Source organism: Tenrec ecaudatus, chromosome 11 (genome assembly GCF_050624435.1).
Source record: "Tenrec ecaudatus isolate mTenEca1 chromosome 11, mTenEca1.hap1, whole genome shotgun sequence".
NCBI lineage: Eukaryota > Metazoa > Chordata > Mammalia > Afrosoricida > Tenrecidae > Tenrec > Tenrec ecaudatus.
This window is the reverse complement of record NC_134540.1, coordinates 72,261,646-72,286,280: the sequence shown is the minus strand read 5'-3', so window position 1 is coordinate 72,286,280 and position 24,635 is coordinate 72,261,646. Positions and strand designations below refer to the sequence as shown.

Below are 24,635 nucleotides of genomic sequence, written 5' to 3'. Positions count from 1 at the left end.
GGGGTGCAATCCATACACCCAGACTAATGAAGTGTCCCAGGTGCTCTACCGCAGGGGCTCACACTGCTGTGTCCTGGCACACCTGTCTCTTCTCCCTCCTCCCCCGCACTCCCTGAAGGAAGGGAGAGGTCCTTCAGAAGCAGCAGAGGATGTAGCAGTGGTTAGAAGGATAGGCAAACACAGCTGGCCAGTGACTGGGCCTCCAAGGGGCCACTTGGAATGGTGACTGCATGAAGGAGACCCGTCGGCACACCTCACACACCGTGTGTTCATTTTCCACGGGAGGGAAATGGCCCAGGTTGATTAGCCATGCCTGTTTGTGCGGGACACATCCTCCTGTGGGGTAAACCTGCTGCCCTGTCGAAACTGGAGACCAGGAAGCAGTTTCTGAACTGAAACTGAAAGACCTAAGAGAGTCTTTTGTGGAAACATGGTAAAATAAAGTTTACCGAGACAATACTCACTTAGAAGTCCACTCCCTGCTGGCCTTTTGTTTCTGGTAGGTTGGTTGGTTGGTATGGGTGTGTGTATAGTTTATTTCTGACATAGCCGCAGTCCTGTGTTAGATGTCAAAACCACCAGTTGTTCTGCAGGAGCAAGACCGGGCTCTCTACTCCTGTAGAGTTGCCGTCTCAAAGCCACAGGGGCAGTTCTTCCGTATCCTAGAGGGTAGCTGTGAGTCACAAGTGACACACTGGCAGTGAATATAGTATAGGGCTGATCTTGGGTCTTAGTATTGGGTCTTGCCTAGAAAGAATGTTGGGGAAGCAGATGGAAGCTGGATGTTCTAGGCCAGTGGTTCTCCACCTTCCTAATGCTGCAACCCTTTAATACAGTTCCTCATGTTGTGGTGACCCCCCCCCCCATAAATTAGTTTCGTTGCTACTTCATCACTGTAATTTTGCTACTGTTATGAATCGGGCGATCCCAGTGAAAGGGTTACTCAACCTCCAAAGGGGTCGCGACCCAAGGTTGAGAACCACTGCGGTGCGAGTCCATAGATGGGTACCTGGGTTGTCAGGTACGTTTCCTGTGAAAAATGAGCTCACAGAGACTGTCTCCCTTTTCTCATGACACAATTACCTCAAGTATGTTCAAGTTGTGTTTTGAGCCCTGTGGTGGTTATGCGTCAGACTGAGATCAGTGGTTCAAAACCACCAGCTAGTTGCTTCTTGGGAGAAAGACGGGGCTTTCCAGTCCTGCAAAGAGTTTCAGTCTCAGAAACCCACAGGGGGCTGTCCTACCCTGTCCCAGAGAGTCACTGTAAGTCAGAACTGGCTCAGTGACAGTGAGTTTGGGGTTTGGTTTTGCTTGTTTCATAACACACTGAAGATAAATGGGTATGTGTCACTTAACACCTAAAGTGAGTTCTGCTAAACAGGACATTACATGATTTGGACCTTGTGGGAACTCCTCATATGAAAAGCGACGTGAGCCCACTTCCTGTCATTCTTGTCTGCTGCCACTGGTGTGGGGGCTGAGGCTTCCGGAGCAGGCGGTGGGATGGGTGGCAGTGGCAAATGACAGTGGGTGTGGAGCGAGAGGAATCTCGTGGGGAGGAAGCAGAGCGCATCCAGCCCCACTTGCAGTTCCACTTACCTGAGCACCAGGAGCAGCCCCATCCCCCCACCCCTGCTTCTGCCTCCTCCCTGCCCACTGGACAAAGCCTCAGAGCCCTCACTGTCCCTGGTTCCAGGCCTTCTTTCTTACCTGGCCAGAGCGAGAGAGTCTTTAAAACTATAAACTTTCCTTTAAAAAAAAGGTCATGGGGCCATGGACGTACATACCATTGGACTTGGCCTGAATGGGTGTTAAGCAACACGAACTGTGTTCATCTTCCTTGAATTCTTAATGATGACTTCCCCCAGCTTATGCTTCCCTATTCCCTTTCCTAATACACTGGATGGTATCAGAAACCTGTCTTAGTGCCTTCCTGGCCAAGGATGCCCACACTATTGGCTTCTGTTTCCCTCACAGCTCCCACTTAAGCAACCTCTACTTGGTCTCCTCCAGGAGTCAGCCTGGATTCCACCCATTTCCTGGAGCTCCCGCGCCCCTGACGCCGTCTGCCAGAACAAGCACTTAACTAACTGCCTACCGCTCATCCTCACCTTGACATCTCACTCCATCTCTGTCCTTCTCCACGGCCCCCTGCTGGTCACATAATCCAACCAGTCTTGAAAATGTGGATAGGAAAAACTGTAAAAAGAGTGTCGAAATAAATTTCGTGGCTTAAAAAAATTACACAAAGGGGAACTTGCAGTTCTAAGCAATAACGCACCAATGTTTCCTAATTATGAGTTTTTTAAAGTGTGACAATATCTATTATGACTATCAAGGACTTTGAAAGGTAGATTAGTGGGTAGAATAGTGTTGGTGGACGAGGTAGAGAGATCAAGACTAAATATTCCGTGGATCAAAGAGGCCGCCTCGAGGTAAGCGAGGAAACAGCGTGTACCGTGTAGACCCCTGAAGAAGTGCATAGGACTGCAGGCTTTTTAATTTAATCATGTTATTGGGGCTCGTACAACTCTTCTCACAATCCAGACATCCGTCCACTGTGTCAAGCACATTTGTAGTACTACAAACTTATATTAGGAGAGAAGAAATGTTTCAAACGAATAATCTTAGCTTTCACGCAAACCAGAAAAAAGAGAGTGCACTAAAGTAAAACAAACCGAAAAATCAATAGCATTTCAAAAAATGGTCCTTCAAAACACAGTTATAAGGCTCCAGTCAGGTTAATCAAAGTAATGAAGGATGACACACATTACTGCATTTGGAGCACAAAGGGATATAGCCCTTCTTTAAAATGGGCATGCTGTGGGTAATTCTATGCATACAAATTCGGCAACTTAGATGAAACTCGCGAATTCTCGGAAAAAGACTAAACCAGAATCATCCTCAGAGGGTAAGTCACAGAGTATTTCTACATGGGGTTCTAGTTCATACATGTGTGGGGTGTCCAAACAAAACATGTTTAAATTTGTCTCCGTGATCAGAAAGGTCAGCTTAGAAGGTGATGGTCACTGGTTTGGGCATTCCCCAGGGGTCATCATGATAGATTTTTTTCCCCCAAAGAATATAGGCCTGTCATGGGAGCTTATTATGAAAATGTCTCTCAAAGTTTGAGGCTGCTTTGGTGAGCAAAAGACCAGGAAAGTGGCACTGCTGGATTTGTTTGCCATCAGGACAACATGCCCACTCATTCTTCAAGGGTAGTAAGGGCTACCCTACAAGGATGTCCTTTGGAAATCTTACCCTGTCCGTCCATCTGCCACGAGTTTACTAATTCAGGAGACCCCCTCAGGAGGCAATGCTTTGACTCAACATGGGTTGGTTTTTGTTTTTTTTAAAAAAAACCTAAAAGAGACTAAGACAAGTGTGTTCTGGAGAGAACTTGTCTTCAGCCACCCACTGCTCATAGACTAGGAAGATGGGCATAACTTCTACTTCTACAAAGAACGGGATGAGTTGGCACAGTTACCAGTCAAGTCTCGAATCGAGCGACTTCTAAAAGGCAGAGCCTGGATGAAAGTGAGAAGGGAAAGCTTTGCTTTGATGCATCAAGGAGCAAGATGGGGCTAAAGCTGCCAAGGCAAGCACCCCAACCGGGGGATGTATGCCAGGAGGCGAATTGAGGGAACTATCCATACGTAACAGATTCCTGAGGAATGCCCATGATTATTATGCCTTGGGATGGGATTTTGATTGCTGGCCAGGAAACGACTCCGCACACTCCTCCCTTCTAAGCATTGCCTGAGTTGTCTAATGACATCTTTGCGGTGACATTTTGGTCAAGGCTCAACAATAGGTTGCAACTGCCCGTTTGGTACATGTTGGTGGGCCAGATCTGGTTATGACCAATACTTGCTGACTATGGTGGAAGGAAAGAGTTCAAACGCAGCAGGTTATCAAGAAGGAAAGCAGAAGAGGTTAACTGTGGACAAGATGCGAGTTACAGACTTCAACAGACTCCCTAGTGGCATAGAGGGTTACACGTCGGGCTACTAACCGCAACACCGGCAGCTTCTCCTTGGGAGAAAGGTGAGGCCTTCCGCTCCTGTAAAGACTAACAGCCTTCAAAACCCAAAGGGGAAGTTCTCCTCAGCCCGGTAGGGTCACCATGAGTTGGAATTGACTCAGTGGCACTGAGTTTGGAGAGAGTCCAACATCCTGTGACAGTTCCTCCCACATCCCAAGGATGGGTTCTCACTGGGCAAGCTGCAGAATTGACCGTGTCATCCAGGGCTGAGCCGGTGGGGGAGTGGCCTCCCAGTGGCTGTTACCACAGGCTCAAACCTACCCAGGATTGTGGGGATGGAGCAGGACCAGGCTGTTTTTTGTTGGGTTGTACATAGGGTCGTGATAAGTTGAAACAAGGTTTATAGAATATTTTAAAATGACATGAATAAAGAGATAGCAGCTCCCCCTTTCACCCTTCTCAGAAACCCTCCAAGTCCAGCCTGCAGTGGGAACCACCACCAGTCCACCAGTGTAGACGCTTTCCCGTTCTCTCCCTCATGTTTACATGCAGACCCAGGCACCTGGCTCCTTTTCTGTTTTTAATCACAGAAATCCTTTTTATTAAAAAATAGATATATATTTTTGCTCTTTAGTATTTCTTACTCCAAAGTAAAAGCATGGGTATCTTTTCTAATCAGAATGAGTCACTCGACCTCCTTCTTTTTAGCCGCTAAGGGAAGCCAAAGAGCAGAAGGCCCTCCACTAGATGGAGGGACGCAGTGGCTGCATCGATGGATGGGCTCAGGCGCAGGCACAGGGTGAGAATGGCGCAGGACCAGCCAGTGTTTGGTTCTGTTGTCTGTAGCATAGAGTCGCTGTGGGTCGAAGCCAACTCAACAACAATAACTATTGGTCAATTATATATGCATACCATGTTTTAATTGACCGCCCCCCTCTACTAAGAGGTTTCCGATAGTTTTGAGTGTGTGTGTGTGTGTGTGTGTGTGTGTGTGTGTGTGTTCCCTCTTGCTAGCAGCACGGCAATGACCATTCTCGTCCATTGTAATGCTGTGTATGAAACTATCCCTTGGATAGATTCTCAAAGTGACCGCTCTGACTCAGCACATGTGCAGTTTTAGTTTTAATACATCACTTCCGCTTTTCCTCCACAAGGGTTATATGCGTTTATTCCAGCAGATTAGAAGCTGTGCTTTTCTCCACCCCCCTCATGCCAGCAAAGTGTCTTCCATTTATTGCAAGTTCTTTTTCAAGCCGAGAGTTGAAAAATGTTGTGTTTTTCCCCTTGTCGGTTTGTTCTCAATCAATCTCAGGAAAACTCAAACTCACTGTCATTGAATCGGCTCTAACTCATAGTGACCCTAGAGAACGGAGCAGAACCGCCCCCCCCCCCCAAGACTTTCTGAGACTAACTCCTTACTAGAGTAGAAAGCCTCATCTTTTTCCAGCGTAGGAGCTGTTAGTTTTGAACTGCCGACCTTGGGGCAGTTAGCAGCCCAATGCTTAGCCTGCTGCACCACCAGCCAGGGCTTTCAGTATATTCCGGTCATACTAACTTGAAATGTCTTTATTCTGCCCCCACCCCCACGCCTTTGCCCACACCCCCATATCAGGCCCCTTCATCTTTAATCTGATACTTCCTCCAACTCAGTCCTCATTCAGGAAATGAGCTCTCCTCTTCAAAAGCCCCTGCCGCCTTCCCATTGTCTCCTACACACTGTGCAATGCAGGCTCCCAGGCCAGGCACTCAGAGCCCTCTGGGTGCAGGCCAAACCTGCATTTCTGAGCTCTAAACTCATAGGTCACTCCCTGCAGGGGCCACCCAGCCCAAGCCCACTGCCAGCCCCCGGCCCTCTGCACACACCCCTGCTGACTCTGAGCACAGGGAGAACACCCAGACGGGTCTCTGGGTTGTTTTCTCGGTGAAGTTGCTGTGTGTGTGTTATGCACCCAGCATGCAGTGGGGGAGGGGGGGGAGTGAGGCCACGTTTGCCTGACAGGGATCTGGGAAGGAAGGAGGAAGGAAGGCAGGCAGTTGGCTGGGTGGTGAGGCTGAAAAGCATGGATTTGGAGGTTTACCTCAGAGGTCCATAGGCTGTGGGATGCTGAGCAGGTGAATGATTTTTATCCTCTGATTCTTCATTTTGTGAGGAAATTTGGGTTAATCATTAGAATTGGCGCACAGGGCAGCAAACGCATTTTTTGGTCTTGCTGTAAACTTTTTACTGCGTGCCGGGTGAGGGCTTACAGCACAGATGGTCCGTTTCAACAATGCATGCACATTTTGGTTCCTCTTGTTTACTGCTAGCCCCTCAGTAGACTATAACCTCGTTCACTTCTGCCCGGAGTTTCCTGTCTCCATTCCTTGTTCTTTCTCAAGCTTTTTGTTTAACGTCGTCCTTGAGTGAAGGTTGCCTTTTTAATCTTAAGTGGTTGAGTATTCTCAGGTGTGCACACCTTCCTAAGGTTGGCACTCCCCTTCCAGACCTGGCAACTGAGCTGCAGGGGTGCGGTGAGTTTAGCTCCAGATATGAAAGGGTGACTAAGGGCCATAATCCTGGGTGTACCTCCGTCTCCACCCAACCAGTCAACCTGGTCTCTGTGATGAGTTTGAGGTTTTTTCTACGTTTTTGCCTCTTCTTCTTTCCGGCATTTCCTAATACAATCCCCTCCATCAGAACGCCTTTTTGTTTGTTTAACTACAAAATGTGATACTGGTTCTTACAATATAACCACACGCTCCAAATTGCCCACCTCTCAGGTGCATGAGACAGTATGTTAGCATGGAATGATCCTTGCTGCAGGAAATGATGAAGGCACCAATTCATGGGACACAGAGGCCAGAGCATGTGTGCAAAATACTGTGGGGAGTCATGAGCTCCCCATGGCCTTGCCACCAGTACTGGTCCGAAGAGAAGAGGGGAGAAGAACTGTGAGGTTTCGAGAGTGGGTTAGACCTCTGTTCTTTGCTTTGCACGATGAAAGAATTCACGCTGAAGCACGATATGTGATCCAAGTGGGTTTTGGGGAAAGAGAGGAAAAGTTTTAAGTTTTATGGTCTCAGAGGGGTGCATACTATTTCTGGGAAGCGTGCCCACCTGCATGGAAGCTGTGCTGGGGTTCGCAACTGGGCAGGAACAACCACATGGGGAAGAGCTTGGGGAACGATCCTGGGTGGGGGGCAGAAGCCCAAGAACCGTAAAGGCTAAGAGCATGTGGGCCCAGAGGCTGTTGGCCCCGACTAGGAATTTGTGCACCTGCACAGGTGAGGTAGACCCTCCCCTTCCACCTGCCACTGACCGGGAGCAGGTAAGAGAGAGCGAGGCCTACCCACAGCCAGGCTATTTCAAACCTCTGGTGGGAAAGGCGTGGTGGATGGTATTGGTTGACCCCACTGGCTGAGTTAGGCCCACCTGTGTGATATCAGGAGCCTGGGCCTAGTTTGGGCGCCCAGGTGTACCTCCCACCTGGCTCAGGGGCTTGAGTGTGAGCATGTTCAGTTTGGGGTCTCTATAGGTGTCTAATGGTTGCCTGATGTCTTTCCGACCTCCCCTGTGGGGGCCTTTGCAGGCATGGCAGGGACAAACCCCCTGTCCCCAAGCTAGTTACCTAAAGGAAACAGAGTTGCAAAAATGTGATTGAGTTCCGTAAGCTCAAGGAGAACCTACGGAGGTGTTTTCCTTGGGACTTCTTGGGGACTTGGACGTGTGTGCACTGTCATTGAGAGGAATGGAGGTCCAGTCTTTCCCGAGCCCTGCCTGGCGAGATTGTTAGGTCTCTCGTGGGAGAGAAATACCTCAGTCTCTGGCTTCGCGTGAGAAAAATCTCACACTGAAGCTTAGTTTGTGATTCAGGTGAGTTTATAGAAGACAGAAGCGGCACACATGCACTGTGTGTCAGCCGCTGGGAGAGAACGAGAGAGAAAATTTCTGGATTTTCTGTCGTTTTCCCCCCACCTCCCCTGCTGGGAGGCATGGTCAACGGTACTGGCTGAATTAAGCCCACCTGGCCTGGATGGGGTCCCACCCAGGTGTACCACCCCTTCCTGGCTAGGAACTTGCATGTAAGCATGACCGCCAGCCTTAAACAGCTTGCAACTTCCTGTAAGGGGGGAGGGGGGCTTTGACAAGTAGAGGGACAACCCTCAGTTCTGCCCTGGCTACCTAACAATTCCAGTACCAAGTGGGCCCTGGGGAGCAGAGGCCCGTCCAGAGCGCCAGAAGGGGTGGGAATTTTGCAGGAGCTGTGCTCACCCACCTCCTATCAGCTTCAGAAGCTTCTAGGCCCAGGTAGGACTGAGCCTGCTATGGCAGTGTCCGGTGTCAATTGGGAGAGAGTCCTGCCTCCCCTCCCTGCGTCTCTTCTTTGGAAAGGTGCTCCCCCTCCAGCTCTTAGGAAAGGAATCCTCTTTGGAAAGGCGCCCCCCACTCCAGCTCAGGCACGCTGTGTCAGAGTACAAGCGTCTTCACGCCGAGTCAGTCGGAGGTGAAGCATGCAGTGTCTGCATTCAAACTGCTCTCAACCCCGAAGAGCGCAGCAGCAGTGATGACCAGGACCTGAAGGATTTGTCTGGGTTCCGTCTGGCGTGGGCAGCACTGGGGGATCAAGGTAAAGGCGTGTTTTTTCTGTCCAGAGCGGCCAGTGCAGTCTCCGGGTTCCTTTGCAGGTATGGCCCCATGCTCGGGTTTGGCTCTTTGAGGGTAGGGCACCTCAAAACGGGACCCTTCCTGTGCCCGCCGTGCCTATGCGACCGCAGAGGGACCCTTCTCGGCTTCTCCCAGGGCAGCCAGCCACCCCACGTCGGGGTGAAGCCCGCTGTGCACTCACCCAGGGCTCAGTGAGGCCCGAGGGACATGGGCTTTGCGGAGGAGAAGGTGTCCTCAGGACAAAAGGAGGTTGGTGTCCTAGGCTGAGCACAGAAGGTGCCAGAGAGCCAGAGAAAGTGGCAGGAGGTGAGCCTAGCCCTGGCAGCCCTGCAGGTGGAGGGCAGAGCGGTCAGGGTATCAGCCCTGTCCTCAGGAACTGGACCTAGATCTAGGCAGCTATGCACTTTGCACCAGCCAGAAAGGGGACCCGGTGGGCTCTTCCGCCAGAAACTCGGGGCAGTATGGGGATTAGTGGGTGCAAAGTGGGATCCCTTGGGCGCCCTGTTCCCAGAGATTCTGGTTCGTCTGCCCCAGGAGGGGTCTGGGCAGTGGAGTAAAGGCTCCTCGGGTGGGTCTCCTATGGCCGCCACTGAGAACTCCTTTTCTAGGACAGCACTTCTCAAAGCGCTCGTGACTGCTGAAAACGGAGACTTTGATGCAGTTCGGTGGGATGGCAGGGAATGGCAGTCCTGCTGGTCTATGGATCACGCTGAGAGTAGCAAGTTTCTGAGTCGGCTCCAGCGAGCATGGAGTCCCGACCATGGGTGGTGATTTGAGGGAACATTTCAGTGATTCCAGACCCTCCCCAAGAGCCAGCGCGGAGAGAAAGCCTTCCCCTAGAGCAGTGGTTCTCAACCTGTGGGTCCTGACCTCTTTGGTAGTTGAACGACCCTTTCGGGGGGGGGGGGGGGCACCTAGTTCACAACAGCAGCAAAATGGCAGTTACAAAGTCACAACGAAAATAATTTTATGGTTGGGGGGGGGGTCACCACCACATGTGGAACTGTATGAAAGGGTCTCAGCAGTAGGAAGGCTGAGAAGCACTGCCCTAGAGCCCCGAGGCGGAATTCAGACTTCTATCCTGAACTGTGGGCAGATAAGTCCTTGTTCCTACAGCTGCCACATATGTTCTCTATTAACAGCTGCACTGGCTAACTAAGATCGTTTCAAACCCCCATGATACTTCCTTTGCCATTTTGTCTGTCGGTCCCTCTCTAGACCATCAGCTTCCCATGGGCAAGGTTTGCAGCCAGCTGTTCTGCCGCTCCTACATACTCAAAAGTCAAAAAACACTCCCAGCCAGTCAATGCTGACTAGCTGTTTATGGGAGTAGAAAGCTCAGTCTTTCTCCCACGTAGCTGGTTTCAAACTTCAGATCACAACCCAATGCATAGCCACTATGCCACCAGGGTACCTGCGTTAGTCTGGGTAGACTAGAAAAACAAATTCATAGACACTCATGTATATGAGAAAGAGCTTTCGATACAAGAGCAGTTGAATATTGAGAAAACACCCAAGCCCAGTCCAGATCAAGTCCATAAATCAGTTATTAGCCCATATGTCCAATACCAATCTATAAAGCCCTCTTCAGACTCACGCAGCACATGCAATGACACTAAGTACAGGAAGATCACAGGCCAGTGGTAGGAAATCTTGTGGATCCAGTGGCATTGTAAGCATCTCAGCACTGGCAGGGGTCTCCACATGGCTTCTCCAGAGGTCTGGCTCCATCAGCCTCTCTCCCTGTGTCTTCTCCACAGGGATGCCTCGCAGGCAGTGAGCCTGTGTCCCACTCCAGCGAGCTATTTATCTCCTGAGCGCCTCCAAATGAGGTCATCAAGCTACTACCTGATTGACAAGCTAAACTCCACCCCTTCACTCTGAATCCTCAAATTGACACCAGCTTATGTAACTACCACAGTGCCTGTATGTACACGGTGAATGTAAATAATGCCATCTATGGAGAGTATATATAAAAGTTAAGCACTGACTAAATGGCAAGTCTCTTATTGAACATGTTTACAGGTTAACTTCCACCATCATTCCTGGTTGAGAGGAGGGGAAACTGAAAGTTATAGAGGTACTTGGCTGGCCCACCCCACTGTGCAGGGAGGTGTGGGCCCCCAGGGGCCCGTTGCATTGCAGTGCTTCTCAACCAGCTCCTTGCCACAGAGGACTTTAGGCAACATTTGGAGACATTGACTGCGCCAGCTCCGATTGTGGGGATGGCTCTCTGCATCTAGCCTCCCAAACTGAGGAAGCATCAGTGTCTGCCCTCTAGAGGCACCCCCTGGGCTGAGGGCTCGGCTGGGAGGAGCGGGAGGAGTCGGCAGAAGAGGGAAGGAGACCCTGTTGGATCTCTCACGCCCCTCTGGCTGCAGCCCTGCCTGCTTCCCTGCATGGGAACAGCTCCACATTACACACTCAACCTCACTCTAAGTGAATGCAGCGGGACTCTTCTACTTCGTCTCCCTGAAAACACTTGAGCCCGCTGCCTCTGAGTCAATCCTGACTCACAGCACCCCAATATGCGGGAGCAGACAGCCTCATCCTTCTCCCTCAGAGTGGCCGGTGGTTTTGAACCACCACCGACCGTATGGTTAGCTGCCCAGCGCTGACTGGATGGCGCCACGGGGGCCTAACAATCTTACAGGAGGTTTAGTTTTGCTTTTTCACCTTAGTAATAGTGTACATGCACATGGGGGGAAATGATAAATTATCAGGGGTGCATTAGGGCCGGGGGGGAGGTGAGGAGCTGATAATCAAGGGCTCAAGTAGGCAAAATGTTTTGAGAATGATGAGGGCGACCTAAATACAAATGTACTTGACACAATGATGGATGGATGGATTGTGATAGGAGCTGTGAGAGCCCCCCAATAAAATGATTTGTGTTTTTAAAAAAGGGGAAAAAGTCCCAATGTGCATGCAGCAAAGCACCCAGATCATGTCCCCGGCTGAATAAATTTTCACCTGTGAATGCCCCCGACCAAGAAACCAGATGCAGTCAGCACCCCAAAGGCCCCTCTCAGACCCCCTTCCAGTAGACTGAGCTTCATGCCTCAGCCGGAACCACGTGTTTGCAGCAAGAGGGGCCCCTTCATTCCTGACGGCTCTTGCCGGAGAGCGTGTGCACCGCTCTGGGAGATGCATCGATGGACAAAACCCTTCATGCCTGCACTCTCGGCACCTGCTCCCGCACCCTCGTCAGGCATTTGCTGAATCAGGAAAGGGAGCAAGGACTGTGGTTTTTAATCTGCAGGTGGAACTAGGGCACAGCCCATCTCCCACCATTCAGAGTGCCAGCCAGCTCTGCACAAAGCCTCTCTCCCAAAAGGCTCACTCGAACTCACTCACTACCATCAAGTCAATTCCGACTCCATGGCCCTCTCGTTCCCAGACGGTCACTCTCTACAGAAGTGGAAAGCCTCCTTTTTCTCCCGCAGAAAGGTTCGCTACGGAGGGGACACAGAACTCGGGTGAGCACTCAAAGCCTGGCTTCTGAAGTGAGCTCCCCCGCCCATCTCCCGGACAGAACTGATAAGGATGACTACAGACTTTTGCCATTTATTGAACTGGAGGGGGTGGAGGGTGTGTGTGTGTGTGTGTGTGTGTGTGTGTGTGTGTAGACTGATGAGATCAGTAGTTGCTTAAAGCAACCAATCCAAACACAGAGAATATCCCGAACCCTTCAGCTGTCCATGCAGGAAACCAGACATAAACCCTACAGCGTGCTCCACTGCTCTCCTGGGTGTCGTCTGGTCACCCTGCTTCCCTCTCTGCCAGCTGGAGTCTTGGCAGAGTGCGTGGAAGGACACCGAAACGGGTGGCCGCTGCTCTGGTCTTGAAGCTTCGAAGGTAACCGGCGGTCCTGGTGTCCGCTAGCTGTGCAAACGTAAAGACATCACAGGACTTTGCAGGGGAAGCTCCGTTCTCCTCTTCCACAGGGAGTGAAGGGAAGGGCTGGGACTGAGCGGCTGATTGTCCAATGACAGCAGCGTGGCTAAAAGATCAGAAGGGACATGCCAACTGTCCTCATGAATTGCTCGAGTGGTTTCTTTGTAAGAACCTTTTTTTCCCCCTCCTTTTATCTGATTATCAAATGTGCACAATATGAATTAACATATACTTTAATCATCAGGATGGGTCTTTGGGGACAGATAATAGATACGTTAAAATTGCTTCCCCCAATCGCAGCCTTCACTCACTCACCCGGGTAGAAGTAAATTATTGACTTGGAGTGTGTTTTGTTGTGTAATTGTCAGCACAATAAGGGAGAAAGAGTGGCATCATATCCCAAACTGTTGAGCGGGGTGAGCCCGGAGCAGAACCGCTCATTTGCTTCATTTTCTCAAAGGCCACGAAAGCATGGTAGTTTCCATTGTAAAACCCACTGCTCCTCGCTTGGGAGATGGTCCTCTTGGCGATTCTAAACTTCCAGACTCCTAGCTGTGTCCTGTGTGTTTGTGGGTGCTGTCCACCATGAGGGTGCACCTCATTTCTGAATATGTTTGTTATAGAAGTCTTTTTAATAAAAAATACCTGAAGGCTGAATTTTAATAGGCTTAAAAAATCATTCCCCTCCCTGGCGTCACCCGTCAAGATGAGGTGGCTAGCTGCATCCTTCCCACACCGCAGTGGTTGAACATGTCTAGAAATGGCTCATTGTGGTTAGGTGTCACCTAGTCGGTTTCAACCCATAGCCCAGGCACGACAGAAGGAAACACTGCACGGTCCTGGCGGGCGCCATCCTCCAAGTTGTTCCTATGCTTGAGCCCACGGTTGCAGTCCCCGTGTCAATCCATCCCCTGGAGGGCCGTCCTCTCTTTTGCTGCTCCTCTGCTTTACCAAATAGGATGGCTTGCTTCAGGGACTGGTCTTTCCTGACAGCATGTCCCAAGCATGTGAGATGAAGTCGCACCCTCTAAGGAGCACTCTGGCTGAGCTTCTTCCAAGACAGACCGGTTTGTCCTTTGAGCAGCTGATGGCACCTTCAGTGTGCTTCTCCAGCACCATGGTTCAGATGCCTCGGTGCTCCTTCAGTCTTCTTTACACAGTGTCCAACGTCCACAGGCAGATGAGGCCATTGGAAACCCCATGGCTAGGGCCAAGGGCACCAGAGTCCTCAGAGTACCATCCTGGCTGAGATCATTTTGGATAGAAATAGCGCAGTCAGGATGCCAGTTGAGAGTCTTGAAACTCTGTGGCCTTTCTTTGCCTCGTGTCTTCAGAGCTCTGTGCCCAAGGGTATTTCAAGCATGATCCAGAGTTCTGGAGCCCTGGTGACACAGTGGTTAAGTGCTCAGCTGCTAACCGAAATGCCGGCAGCCCAAGCCCAACCCAACAGCTTGGTGGGAGACAGATCTGGTGTCCTGCTCCCCTAAAGATCACAGACAAGAACACTTGAGGGGGGGCATCCATCTCATCACCTGGAGTCACCGTGAGTCATCATTGAGGGGGCTAATAAGAGCACAACCTGGAGTTCCTGCGTGGTACGCACGGTGAAGGTGTACCATGCAGGGAAGCTGCCAGCCAAAACGTTTGAGTTTTGAGTGCCTCAGAAGAAAGCCCTGGTGATCTCCTGCTCCCCCAAAATCAGCCCATGGAGCGCACCTCGACTTTAACCGACACAGAATCCTCAAGAGCCCCAATCTGTTTCATGGCTCCTCTGTTGTTTTCTCATTCAAAATGACAGAAGGGCCAGGTCAAGTTGAAGCCTTCTGTGAAGATGGATGGAAACTAGGCCACAAAACTGGTCGGTGTGTCACTGCCTCAGAGCCTGCCTGCCTGCCCGCCCACCTGCCGGGATCCCCCATAATGCCTGGCATCAACACAGAGCTCCCAGAAAGTGGGACTTGAGTAAGCGTGTGTGTCGGGCCAGTCAGAGAACCTCGACAGCTGGTATTTTCTCACTCTGACACTCAGCTAGAGTCCTCGTGCTTTCAGGTACCTGTAAGGCTGCTAACCACAAGGTCAGCAGATCAAACCCACCAGCCACTCTGGGGAGAAAGACTCGGACGTTGGCTTCTGTAAAGATAGTCTCTGAAACCCTGGTTAGGTCACTGTGAGCCAGAATCAGCTCAGTGGTTTTAGAACATTCAATTTAGCCCTCTGCTGAGCACTGCAGGATGCAGGATGATGAAGATGAAGCACCTGCCTTTACTGAACCCGGGGTCAGACAGGCACACACGCACACTGCGGAGATGCAGTCTGTGTGAATTGCTCTGGGCCTGTGTTCTCCGGGATCCGAGGGTTGGGAAGCTGTGATGCCCACCAGCACCTGCTGTGATCTTTGCACTTGAGGACCAAGTGCTTGCTCATCTGCAGTGCTGATGGCTCACTGATGCCCCAGGGGAAGTTTAACCAAAGTCCATATCCCTTCTCAAGTGTGAGCGGCCATGAGACACCAGTGACTAGAGGGCAGGAGTTACCGCGACAGCAGCCAGCAGCAAGCACTGTGGCCGCTGCTAACACATCCTGAGGGCCCTCCGGGCACCAGGCATCGTGCTTCGTGGTTTCCCTGGATTGGCTCACTGCATCTTCACCCTCCCTCCGTGAGGTGTAGATGCTACCGCTTCCCTCATTCTGCATTGAAGTGGCTCGTTGACATGTCACAATGTGCTCCAGTGCCCACAGCTCGCCTTAGACTTGAATCCAAGAGCCACATCCCCAGCGCCGGACCCTATGGACCCTACCACAGTAGAGCTCTCTGAAATGAATGCTGGAACATACACTTTTCAGGGTCTTTCTGTGTGGTATGGCATTCTGCCGAGGAAACCGAGATCAAGCCATTGCCACCTATGGCATCTTGACTCATCTTTATGGGAGCAGTTCGCCAGGCCTTTCTCCTATGGCAGAAGGGTTAGACCTGTCGACCTTTGGGGGGAGCAGGCAAGGGGTTAACTGTGTACCATCCAAGGGCCTTAAGGAGAAAGACCCACCCATGAAGTCCACTGCCCTCCCATGGATTCTGACGCACAACAAGCTCATGAAACTATTCTTCATGCCCCCCCCCAAATCCTTTTGAAGCAATGGTACCCCTAAAGAACGAAAATATATATGCTAGCATTTTCTCTGACCAAAGTTGTTTTCCTATGATACTAAATTATTCAGGGTGACCTTTGGGGCTGTAAAAGCTTCATGCATCAAAAGCCAGGATTTTTTTTCCCTGCGTGTGACAAGCACCAGAGGAGATGGCTGCCATTCTTCTTCAGAGCATTTGTGCCTGGAGGGGAGTCGGTGTCTTTCCAAGACTCTCAGAAAGTGACAGATACAGACAGCAGTGGCCTGTTGCTTGCAAGCCTAGGCCCTCGGTGACAGCTGAGACCCGCTGATATTTTGGGGAGGAGAAGTGAGATGTCAGGGCCCTTCAGCCTAACACCCTGGGGAATTCAGCCGGCCGGTGTATCGAACGCAGGAAGTCATAAACAACATGTTTGGCTCATTTTATTTAAAGTCAGACTGCTTCTCCATCATCCTGGGATTAATGACATCTGAGCCTGCATAACTCAAAACCCATTTTCTGGTGGTCCTGGGTGCTGAGTGTGCAGCTTTGTAGGGCCTCTGGCCTCCTGAGCCTGCCCAGCCCTGTGTCCTCACGTGGAGATGGTGCTGACCACATGTGGAAGATGGCTCTGGGCAGGCCCAGGGCAGGGAGTGCCACCTGTGCCCAGCTGCTTGCCTTGCACATCCCCGAGACAGGGGCTGCTCTTCTGAGGCGGGGCGTTGCGAGAAACGGTCGCTAGCTCCTCTCCCCTTCCTGCAATGTCCCATAGGTCACGTGAAGCTCCCGGTGCACTCGCCGCTCTGGGCTGCCTCCCTGATAGGAATGAGTCTGGTAGGTAGAGGAGCCCTCAGGCTCCTTTGCATTCCAGGTGGGAAGCAGGTGGGAAGGGAGGGAATGCATCCTAAAAAGGAAGACTGCCCGGGTGGTGACCAGGACCCAAAAAGAGGAAAAGGATTGGCCAGGTAGCTCTGTGACCCCTTGGTGACTCTAGCCCGGCGGCCGCCTTATTCTCACACCAGCACTTGGGTGCTCGCTCCTCGGGGTCTGCCCGTGACCACAGCCACCTGGACACACCCCAAGCACACCAGCTGGGGACATGGCCACCTCCCAGGCAAGGAGGGCAGCAGGGGGCCCGTCTGTGCGGGAGGTAGAACTCTGAAATGCCCTCTCATAGGAAGGAGAATCCGTCTCTGACCAAACTAGACCTAATCGCTGTTTTCGCAGTTCCCATGAGCCAACTGGAGGTTGACATGGGATTTGCCTTGGGTCCTCTGACATGTCAGTCTTGGGGGTGGTCTGCAGAGGCCCTAGGCTTTGGCCCATTTTTGAGCCCCAACCCCCCTCCAGGGTCTCTTCTCATTCCAGTGCTCAGCAATGCTACCTGGACCCTTGCTCCGTCTAACCTCCTCCCCCATCCCTTGTTCCACGTGTGGGAGGCATAGAAATAGACACATAGCAACACTCTGGGCAGTTCAGCAGTTGTGTCTCCATGTGCAGCCCTGTGACATTCACGGTGTTTATCAGCCTGGGCAGCCACCACCACTGACTTCTTCCATATCATTCCACCACCAGTAGCAGAAACTGGGTGTCGTCACCCCCACCCCCAGCAACAATTCCCTTTGTCCTTCCCCCCACCCCTGGTGACCACTACGAAGTTTGGGTGTCTGTGGATTTGCCTATTTCCTATAAGCAGGACTTTGGAACATTTGACCTTTTAAGACTGACTTCACTCCACCCGATGTTTTCAGGTTTGATCCAGGTTGTACCACGTATCAGGATTTTATTTCTCCTGCAGCTGAGTATCTGCACATTTTATTCATTGTCCATAGGTTTTGAAAATACTTTTGTTAGCCCAAATAGGATAATCCCAGTATGTGGTATAATTAATTAACAAAATCTGGGTTTTTTATTTTTTTATTTTCTCCTCGGGGTTAAAAAGTGGCGCAAGTATTGGGTGCCCTGCACAGTCCTATGAGGAGGGTGGAAGCCAGCCAGGGCGCGCTGCAGATGCTGAGCCAGAGTGAGTGTTTAATAGCCTCACGTTCTGCCTGTGATTTCAAATTCACGATGGAAATTTCCTCTCAGAATATGCTTCGTCCTGACAGAATGATCCAGGGGATTTTATTGAGTGAGGTAATGAGTTTGAACCCACAGCAAAACCCCTCTTGCCAAAAGACGCAGGGAACTGTCTGTGCTCTTGGGCTGACCAGACACGCTGTGAGTGGAGAGGGGACCCAGAGGGTGTGTGGCGCCACCCAAGCCTCTAGGGCCAGGCCGGACAGAGGGGACGCCACCAACCACTGAGTGTGAAGTGAAGATCAAAGGAAGATAGAATCTTTTAAGAAGGGAAGAAAATCAAAAAGTAAAACCCCAGAGGGACAAAGACCAAGGCAGTTATGTGGAACTCTTACTGAGATTGCAGGGTGAGAAATAGAGAAATCTATAAAATGTGGCGGCCATCCAGCACCCTCTGTGACTCGGGCAATGGCTTGGCTCAGTGGACCAGAAATATAACAGGAGATGACATCATGAAGGAGGTAATATCAGGACCGGGCCTGGTATGTGGTCAGCGGCACATGTTTGTTAAATAAATAAGCTATTAGGACCCAAAAAGGGGGGGGGGGAATAATTTCTCAGTAGGGGGTGGATGGTTGGTTAACAAATGCATTTAGTACCAAATAAAGTTCATGTCAAGAGGGTGACAGAAGAATGAGCAGAGGCAGAAAGTGTCTATCTAACGCAGCGGTTCTCAACCTGTGGGTCGCGACCCCTTTGTGACCCTTTCACAGGGGTCACCCGATTCATAACAGTAGCAAAATGACAGTGATGAAGTAGCAGCAAAAGTCATGTTATGGCTGGGGTCCCCCAGCGTGAGTAACCGTAGTGGAGGGTGGCGGCATTGGGAAGGTGGAGCACCACTGCTCTAAAGCAGAGGTTCCCAACCTCACTAGACTCTGCACCCATTTTAGGGAGAAAAATAATCAGCATCCCCCTAGAATTAAAAAACTTGGGTACAATGACCCATCATCTGGGATAAGGTGTAGGTATCTGCTTGGCAGTTTGCCGCCCTCCCTACCCCCAGGCATTCATGGCCCACCAGGGGGCAATCTCACCTACTTTGGGAAACCCTGTGGGACGAGGAAGTAGCACCCCATGAGGCCTTGGTGAGGAAACTGAGGGGATTGAATCCGAAGCAGGTGTCAGCCCCTTGTCACCTCTCACTAGGCCATCGCCGCACGCCACGCCTCATTCCTCTGCTCCCTCTTTTGGAGAATAAATAACCACGCCACCGCCAGCACTTGGCCATGGTTTAAAGTCATCCAAACTGAGCCAGACCAATGGCCATGAAGGCTGTTCTGACTCATGGCTCCCCTACGCGTGCACAGTAGATCTGCTCCCTGCCGTGTTCCAGAGCTGCCACCTTTCAGAAGCCGATCGCCAGGCCAGGCTTCTGAGCAGCGTCTGGGTGGGTCCGAAGTGCCAGCCTTTGGGCAGTCACCGAGCGTGTAACCAGTTGTGCCACCTAGCAATGCCTTTGAGACCCCAGTGGCTCCTGATCGTGGTTAGGGAAAAAGAGAAGACCCGGGTCGGGCAGCACCCCACCTGCCTCCCAGCTCTTCAGCCTGCTGGACCCTCCATGGACCAAAAGATGGCTGAGAGGAGAGCGCACTTCTCCTCCGACCCCCCCTCCCCAGAGGGCTCCGGGAACCACAGCAACTGGCTGGGCCTGGGCATGTTTATTTCAAACACGCGTGCACCCCACGTCATGGGACCATGGGGAAGCGGTGAAAGGAGGGAGGGGGATTGACACCCACCCCATTTCCCACCCCGAAGATGTGCAAAGAGTGTGGAAGAGGGCCTCCACACAAGGTGCTAGTTTCTCACCGGAGCGTCAAGGGGAAGCAGCGGCGGGGGTCCACAAAGGGAAGGCTGTCTGCTAGCTTCTCCAAGGAGAGGGGCCACGGCGCATGGGGAGGAGTTCCACGCAAACCACGGGTCCGGTTCCAGTGTGCGCTGGTCCACAGTGTCAAGATTACCTCTTCTCTGCGTACTTACCGTTGACCTCATTCCAGAAAGGATCTCCTAGGAGGAAGTTAGCTTTCCAAATGTGCATTGCTCTCGCAGGTGCCGTTGCACTCCATGTTCTGTGGCCCGAACCCCGGGGAGCCTGATCTCTTGGGTGCACTTGTGGGCCACTGTAAATAAGAAAACAAAGCCCGCTAAGGAAAAATCATCCTCTCCCTGGAGAGGTCCCTAGACCTCCCCTCCCAGCCCTCTCCCAGCCCTCTCCCATTCTTCTCTGTGTGAGAAATGCACCAGGGGAACCCAGAGGAGGGAAGGGACCTCTGTTGACACTGCCTTGTGCTTTTACCCACAGAAAAAGCTCCGTCTCCCGCAGGGGCAGGAGCCGATGGGCAGCCCATGCCACCCTGGATCACTGTCACCCGCCAGAAGCGCCGAGGGGTCCCGGACCTGCCACCCAACCAGGAAGAGAGATCTGGGGTGCGGAACCTGAAGTCTGAAATAGAAAAGCAGACCAAGGCCCCAGGGAGAGTCCAGGTGCAGGTGCGCAGAGCAAACGCTTTCTGTTCCAGGTCCAGGATGGAGCAACCAGCTGGACACTGAGCACCCCTGAGCCCTCCACCTGCCGTGCTGGCTGGTGCGTGGGTAGGAGAGGCTCCGGGGCTGTGCCCCATTGTAACCTCCGTTGTGGAGAAGTCGCCCAGTGTGGGTGCTGGGCCCTTAGGGAGGCCGAGAGTCAGTGGATCATTTAGGCAGTGCAGACTGCTGCTCTCTGCTTCCTGCCTCCTAGGCAACACAACTCAGCGTCTGGGGAAATGACAGGAGTTAAAATAACTCCTGGGGGAGGCGCACAGCACAGCGAGAGTGTCGACAGCCCAAGCTTGGCACTTCACTCCTTGGTGAGTGAGCCCTGCGCCTGCCGCCAGCGGCCCGCCTGCCAGGGCTGCTTGCACCTCATCTGGGGCCACACCCGGGCCTTCCTGCCAGCCTGCAACGGTTTTCTCAGACCCAGACAACCGTGGTGAGAAGCAGGCCAAGACTCCCGGCATTTGAATTCCCTTAACAGGCAACCGCCCCCAGAAGCTCTTTTCAGTGGCCTGGTGAAGTGGGCTTGAGCCTGCATTAAGGACCCACACCCTTTCCTTTCATTGTGCTTTTATATTAATATGTTGCTATATATTGTTAACACACACATGCATATCAAACCAAAAGAGCAAACCCACTGCCACCGAGTTGATTCCAACTCATTGTCACCCTACGAGACAGTAGAGCTGCCCCTCTGGGGTTCTCGGCCTGTCCATCTCATTGGAGCAGAGAACCTCGTCTTGCGCCCGCATCAGCTGGTGGGTCTGAACTGGCAGCCTTGGTGGTGAGCCACGTGGGTTCTCGAAGCAAAGGAAAGAATTTTAGATCAAAGGGGTTTGCACGGTTGTAGACACAGTTCCGCTGAGTGAGTCCGATGTGAAGCTGCCGGGCCTGAAGAGGGGGAGCAGGAGGTACAAAGACTCCACGTTGGCGACGGCTGAGGTCCCTTCCTCGTCATTGAAGCCTCAAGCTGCACCAGTGCTTCGAAAGCCTCATGCAGACTTCGGGGTTTTCTCAGAGAGAGTAACCAGTGAGGCTAGGTTGGGTCATCCTTAGTGGGTCCCAGCAAGGACCAGGAAAGTCAAAAGGTAGTAGATCGTGCGCAGTTAATTTGGAGTCTCTACGGAAGCTCCTGCCATCTGGGGCCAAGGCAGGAAAGAGAGGCCTGACACCATGTGGGTTCCAGATAGGCACACAGCACGGGCCTGGGCTCGGGCTACTCAGAGGTCAGAGAGTTGATAAGCCAGAGCTCTCTGAAGGACGTCCATGCGCGCATGGGCCGTCTTGGTAGAGAAACCAACCTCGGGGGGAAAGTGGGCATGCTTGGTTCAGTGTGCTTGTGTTTGCCTGCTCTCGGAACGCTGACCAGGTGGTCTGTGTCCCTCCTGTGTCCCAACAGGAATCCACGAAGCAAGCTGACTTTGTCCGCAGTAGGTCCTTCCTGCTAGCCCCTGCTAAGCCCTCTGTGGAACGGAAGCACGGGACACAACTCCGCCTCAAAGAGGGGCTGCAGAGAGGAATCTCCTTGTCCCACCAGAATTTGGGTAGGAAACACCCCATCTTACCAAAAACTTCCATCCAAGTGTGCGGCACTGCCCTTGGCAGTTTTCCCTCCAGAAGTTTCTCTCACCTCACGGCACTGCCAGAACTGTGGGAGCCTGTCCCTAAACCTGGTTGTCCCCTCCATCGCATGTTCTCTGCTAAGTCTAGTGTACACGTTAGTGAACTTCATGTCTGAGAACGTGGCCAACGCCTACAGGGGTACTTTAACAAAGTATAAGAGGCTTAAGTGAAAAGGAAGAGGGAAAAAAATGCCAACTCACTTTGGCACGTCTCTTGTTTGTTTTCTCTCCAGCAGCTCAGTCCCCAGGGATGACAGAGAAAGAACTGACTCAACTGAAGAGAGCCAGTTATGCCGACCAGCCATCCTGGATGGAACTGGCCAAGAAAAAATCACAGGCCTGGAGCGACATGCCCCAGATTATCAAATAGGCTTGCCACGGATAAGCTCATCTTCTACCTTCATTGGCCACTTACTTAAAGACCGCCAGTAAAACAAGACAGACAAACTGAAACCTCAGACTGATTTGATCATCAGGTTAGGGCAGAGAGGAAGGAGCCAGGTGAACGAGGAAGTCGAACTCACAGCCATTGTCCCGGGGCCCCAGTGCCCTCCCACAAGAACAGCTTGAAAGCGGGCCGGGAGTGTGTGCTTGTGCCCCACCCTGGGATGTGTGCCAGGTGTTTGGTTGGGGTTTGGGGTTTTCAGCATTCCTTTGTGAAGGAGGACTCAGGGCAGGAAATGGAAATGGAAATGTGGTGTGGATGAGAAACTAGGCCCAGGCTGCAGGAGCGGAAGAGAAGCCATTCCGGGAGCCTGTGTGTGTACTGTGTTTCCACGGGAGATCAGTCCATTGTCTCCGGTTGCTGTCTGGGCCAGAATGTTCTTTTCTCTTTTCATGTTTACCACTGGGCACAGCATTCATGGTCATGCAGGGGTGCCGTTTCCCAGGGCAGCTATCAACCAACCAGTTTTCCTGCAGATCGCCACTTCAAGAAGAAGAGAGGGGACGAGGCAGGGCCCATCTGCTCATAAATGGCACCCAAAAATAATGCTTAAAAGATGTTTTCCACTAGACGTCTGTGACCTTGACCTTTGCACAATGCATTGCCTGTTCAATAAAAGATCTCGAACGTGCTTTCTGTCCACTGGGAAACATTCTTTCTCTAAATAGCGACAGAGTGCCACCCGTTAGCACCGTCAAGTAGCCAGGGATGGAGTTTCCTTTGAGACAAGCCTCGTTTAAAATCCAAACGGGGTTCATTTTGTGGTTGTGTGTTGTGGGTCTATTTTTCTTTCTTTCCCCCAAGAAAAATTTTGGTGTTCGGTTTCAGAAGTCAGAAGATAGTGTAGGGGTTGGGACGTGGGGCGGGAGGTAGGTATTGTTTTTGCTTTGTTTCTCTCGCTCTCTCTTTGCATCTGGTACCACACACTGAGAGTATAAAATGTGCAAAAGTTTTGTACTCTTGAGCATCTGATTTTTCTACCCTGCACATTTCATGGAAACTAGAGTATAAATGCATTAGCCAGGGTGAGCAAAAGCAAGACAAGGTAGGCGGAGAGGGTATATATTTGGGTCTCAGAATTTTCGCAAAGTTGTGTAATACCACTTTATTGTTTTTAGATATGCTTCCAGTTGTCTGTTTGTTTGTTTTTTACAGTTTATTAGGGGCTCATACAACTCTTATCACAGTCCATACATATACATACATCAATTGTATAAAGCACATCTGTACATTCTTTGCCCTAATCATTTTCTTTTTTTTTCTCCTCTTTTCTTTTTTTTACATTTTATTAGGGACTCATACAACTCTTATCACAATCCATACATATACATACATCAATTGTATAAAGCACATCCATACATTCCCTGCCCCAATCATTCTCAAAGCATTTGCTCTCCACTTAAGCCCTTTGCATCAGGTCCTCTTTTTTATTCCCCTCCCTCCCCGCTCTCCCCTCCCTCATGTGCCCTTGGTAATTTATACATCGTTATTTTGTCATATCTTGCCCTAAACGGAGTCTCCTTCCCCCCCCCCCTTTCTGCCGTCCCTCCAGTTGTCTCTTTTAACACTTTCATCTCCACAAGACTGTGCCAGGAGGGAGATAAGTACTCATTCACATCAGTAACACCTCCTCATATATTGTTTGATTTTCTGTCCTGCCCCTATTGACTTCTCCATCTTCATGAATAATTCCCTTTCAAGCTGTTAGAACTACACAGTTTATGGAAATCTGACTTTATTGAGCTCAAATTGAAAAAGCACCTGATAAGCCTGGTGGCTATTCGCCCCAGGTGTGTTAGTCTAGGTAGACTAGAGAAACAAATCCATGGACACATGTGTATAAGAAAGATATTTATATACAAGAGCAATTGAACATTGAGAAAACACCCCCAGCCCAGTCTAGATCAAATTCATAAATCCAATATTAGCCCATATGTTTGATCCCAATCTATAAAATCCTCTTCAGACTCATGAAACACATGCAGTGACACCAAATGTAAAAGATCACCGGCTAGTGTGTGGGAAGTCTTGTGGATCCAGTGTCTTTGGAAACATCTCAGCACTGACAGGGGTCTCTGCATCAGGGTGGGTCCATGTGTCTTGTCAGCTGCCATGTCTCCCAAGGTGTGAGCAGAGAGAGAGAGAGATGTGTCTCCCGCCTCCAAGGAGGAAGTACCGGATTTCCCAGGATTCTCAGGAGAAGGCCATGCCCACACAGAGGCCTCATTGACTATGATCTGATTGATAAGCTAGACTCCACCCCTACATTCTTAATCCTTGAATTGACAAACGATTCTATATCTACCACAACAGGGAACGGGGGCACC

At 51.2% G+C, this 24,635-nt stretch overlaps 1 protein-coding gene across 1 annotated transcript in view; it reads left to right on the top strand.

Moving 5' to 3' along the window:
- The window catches only part of CRACDL (CRACD like), a 123,248-nt gene extending 100,321 nt beyond the window's left edge, over window positions 1-22,927 (top strand). Inside the window, exons 9-11 of the mRNA XM_075563213.1 lie at window positions 20,012-20,199; window positions 21,641-21,785; window positions 22,097-22,927. Of these exons, the coding sequence (XP_075419328.1) occupies window positions 20,012-20,199; window positions 21,641-21,785; window positions 22,097-22,233 (470 nt within the window). The 3' untranslated portion in view covers window positions 22,234-22,927. The remainder of the gene's footprint in view (window positions 1-20,011; window positions 20,200-21,640; window positions 21,786-22,096) is intronic.
- Window positions 22,928-24,635: the final 1,708 nt, after the last annotated feature.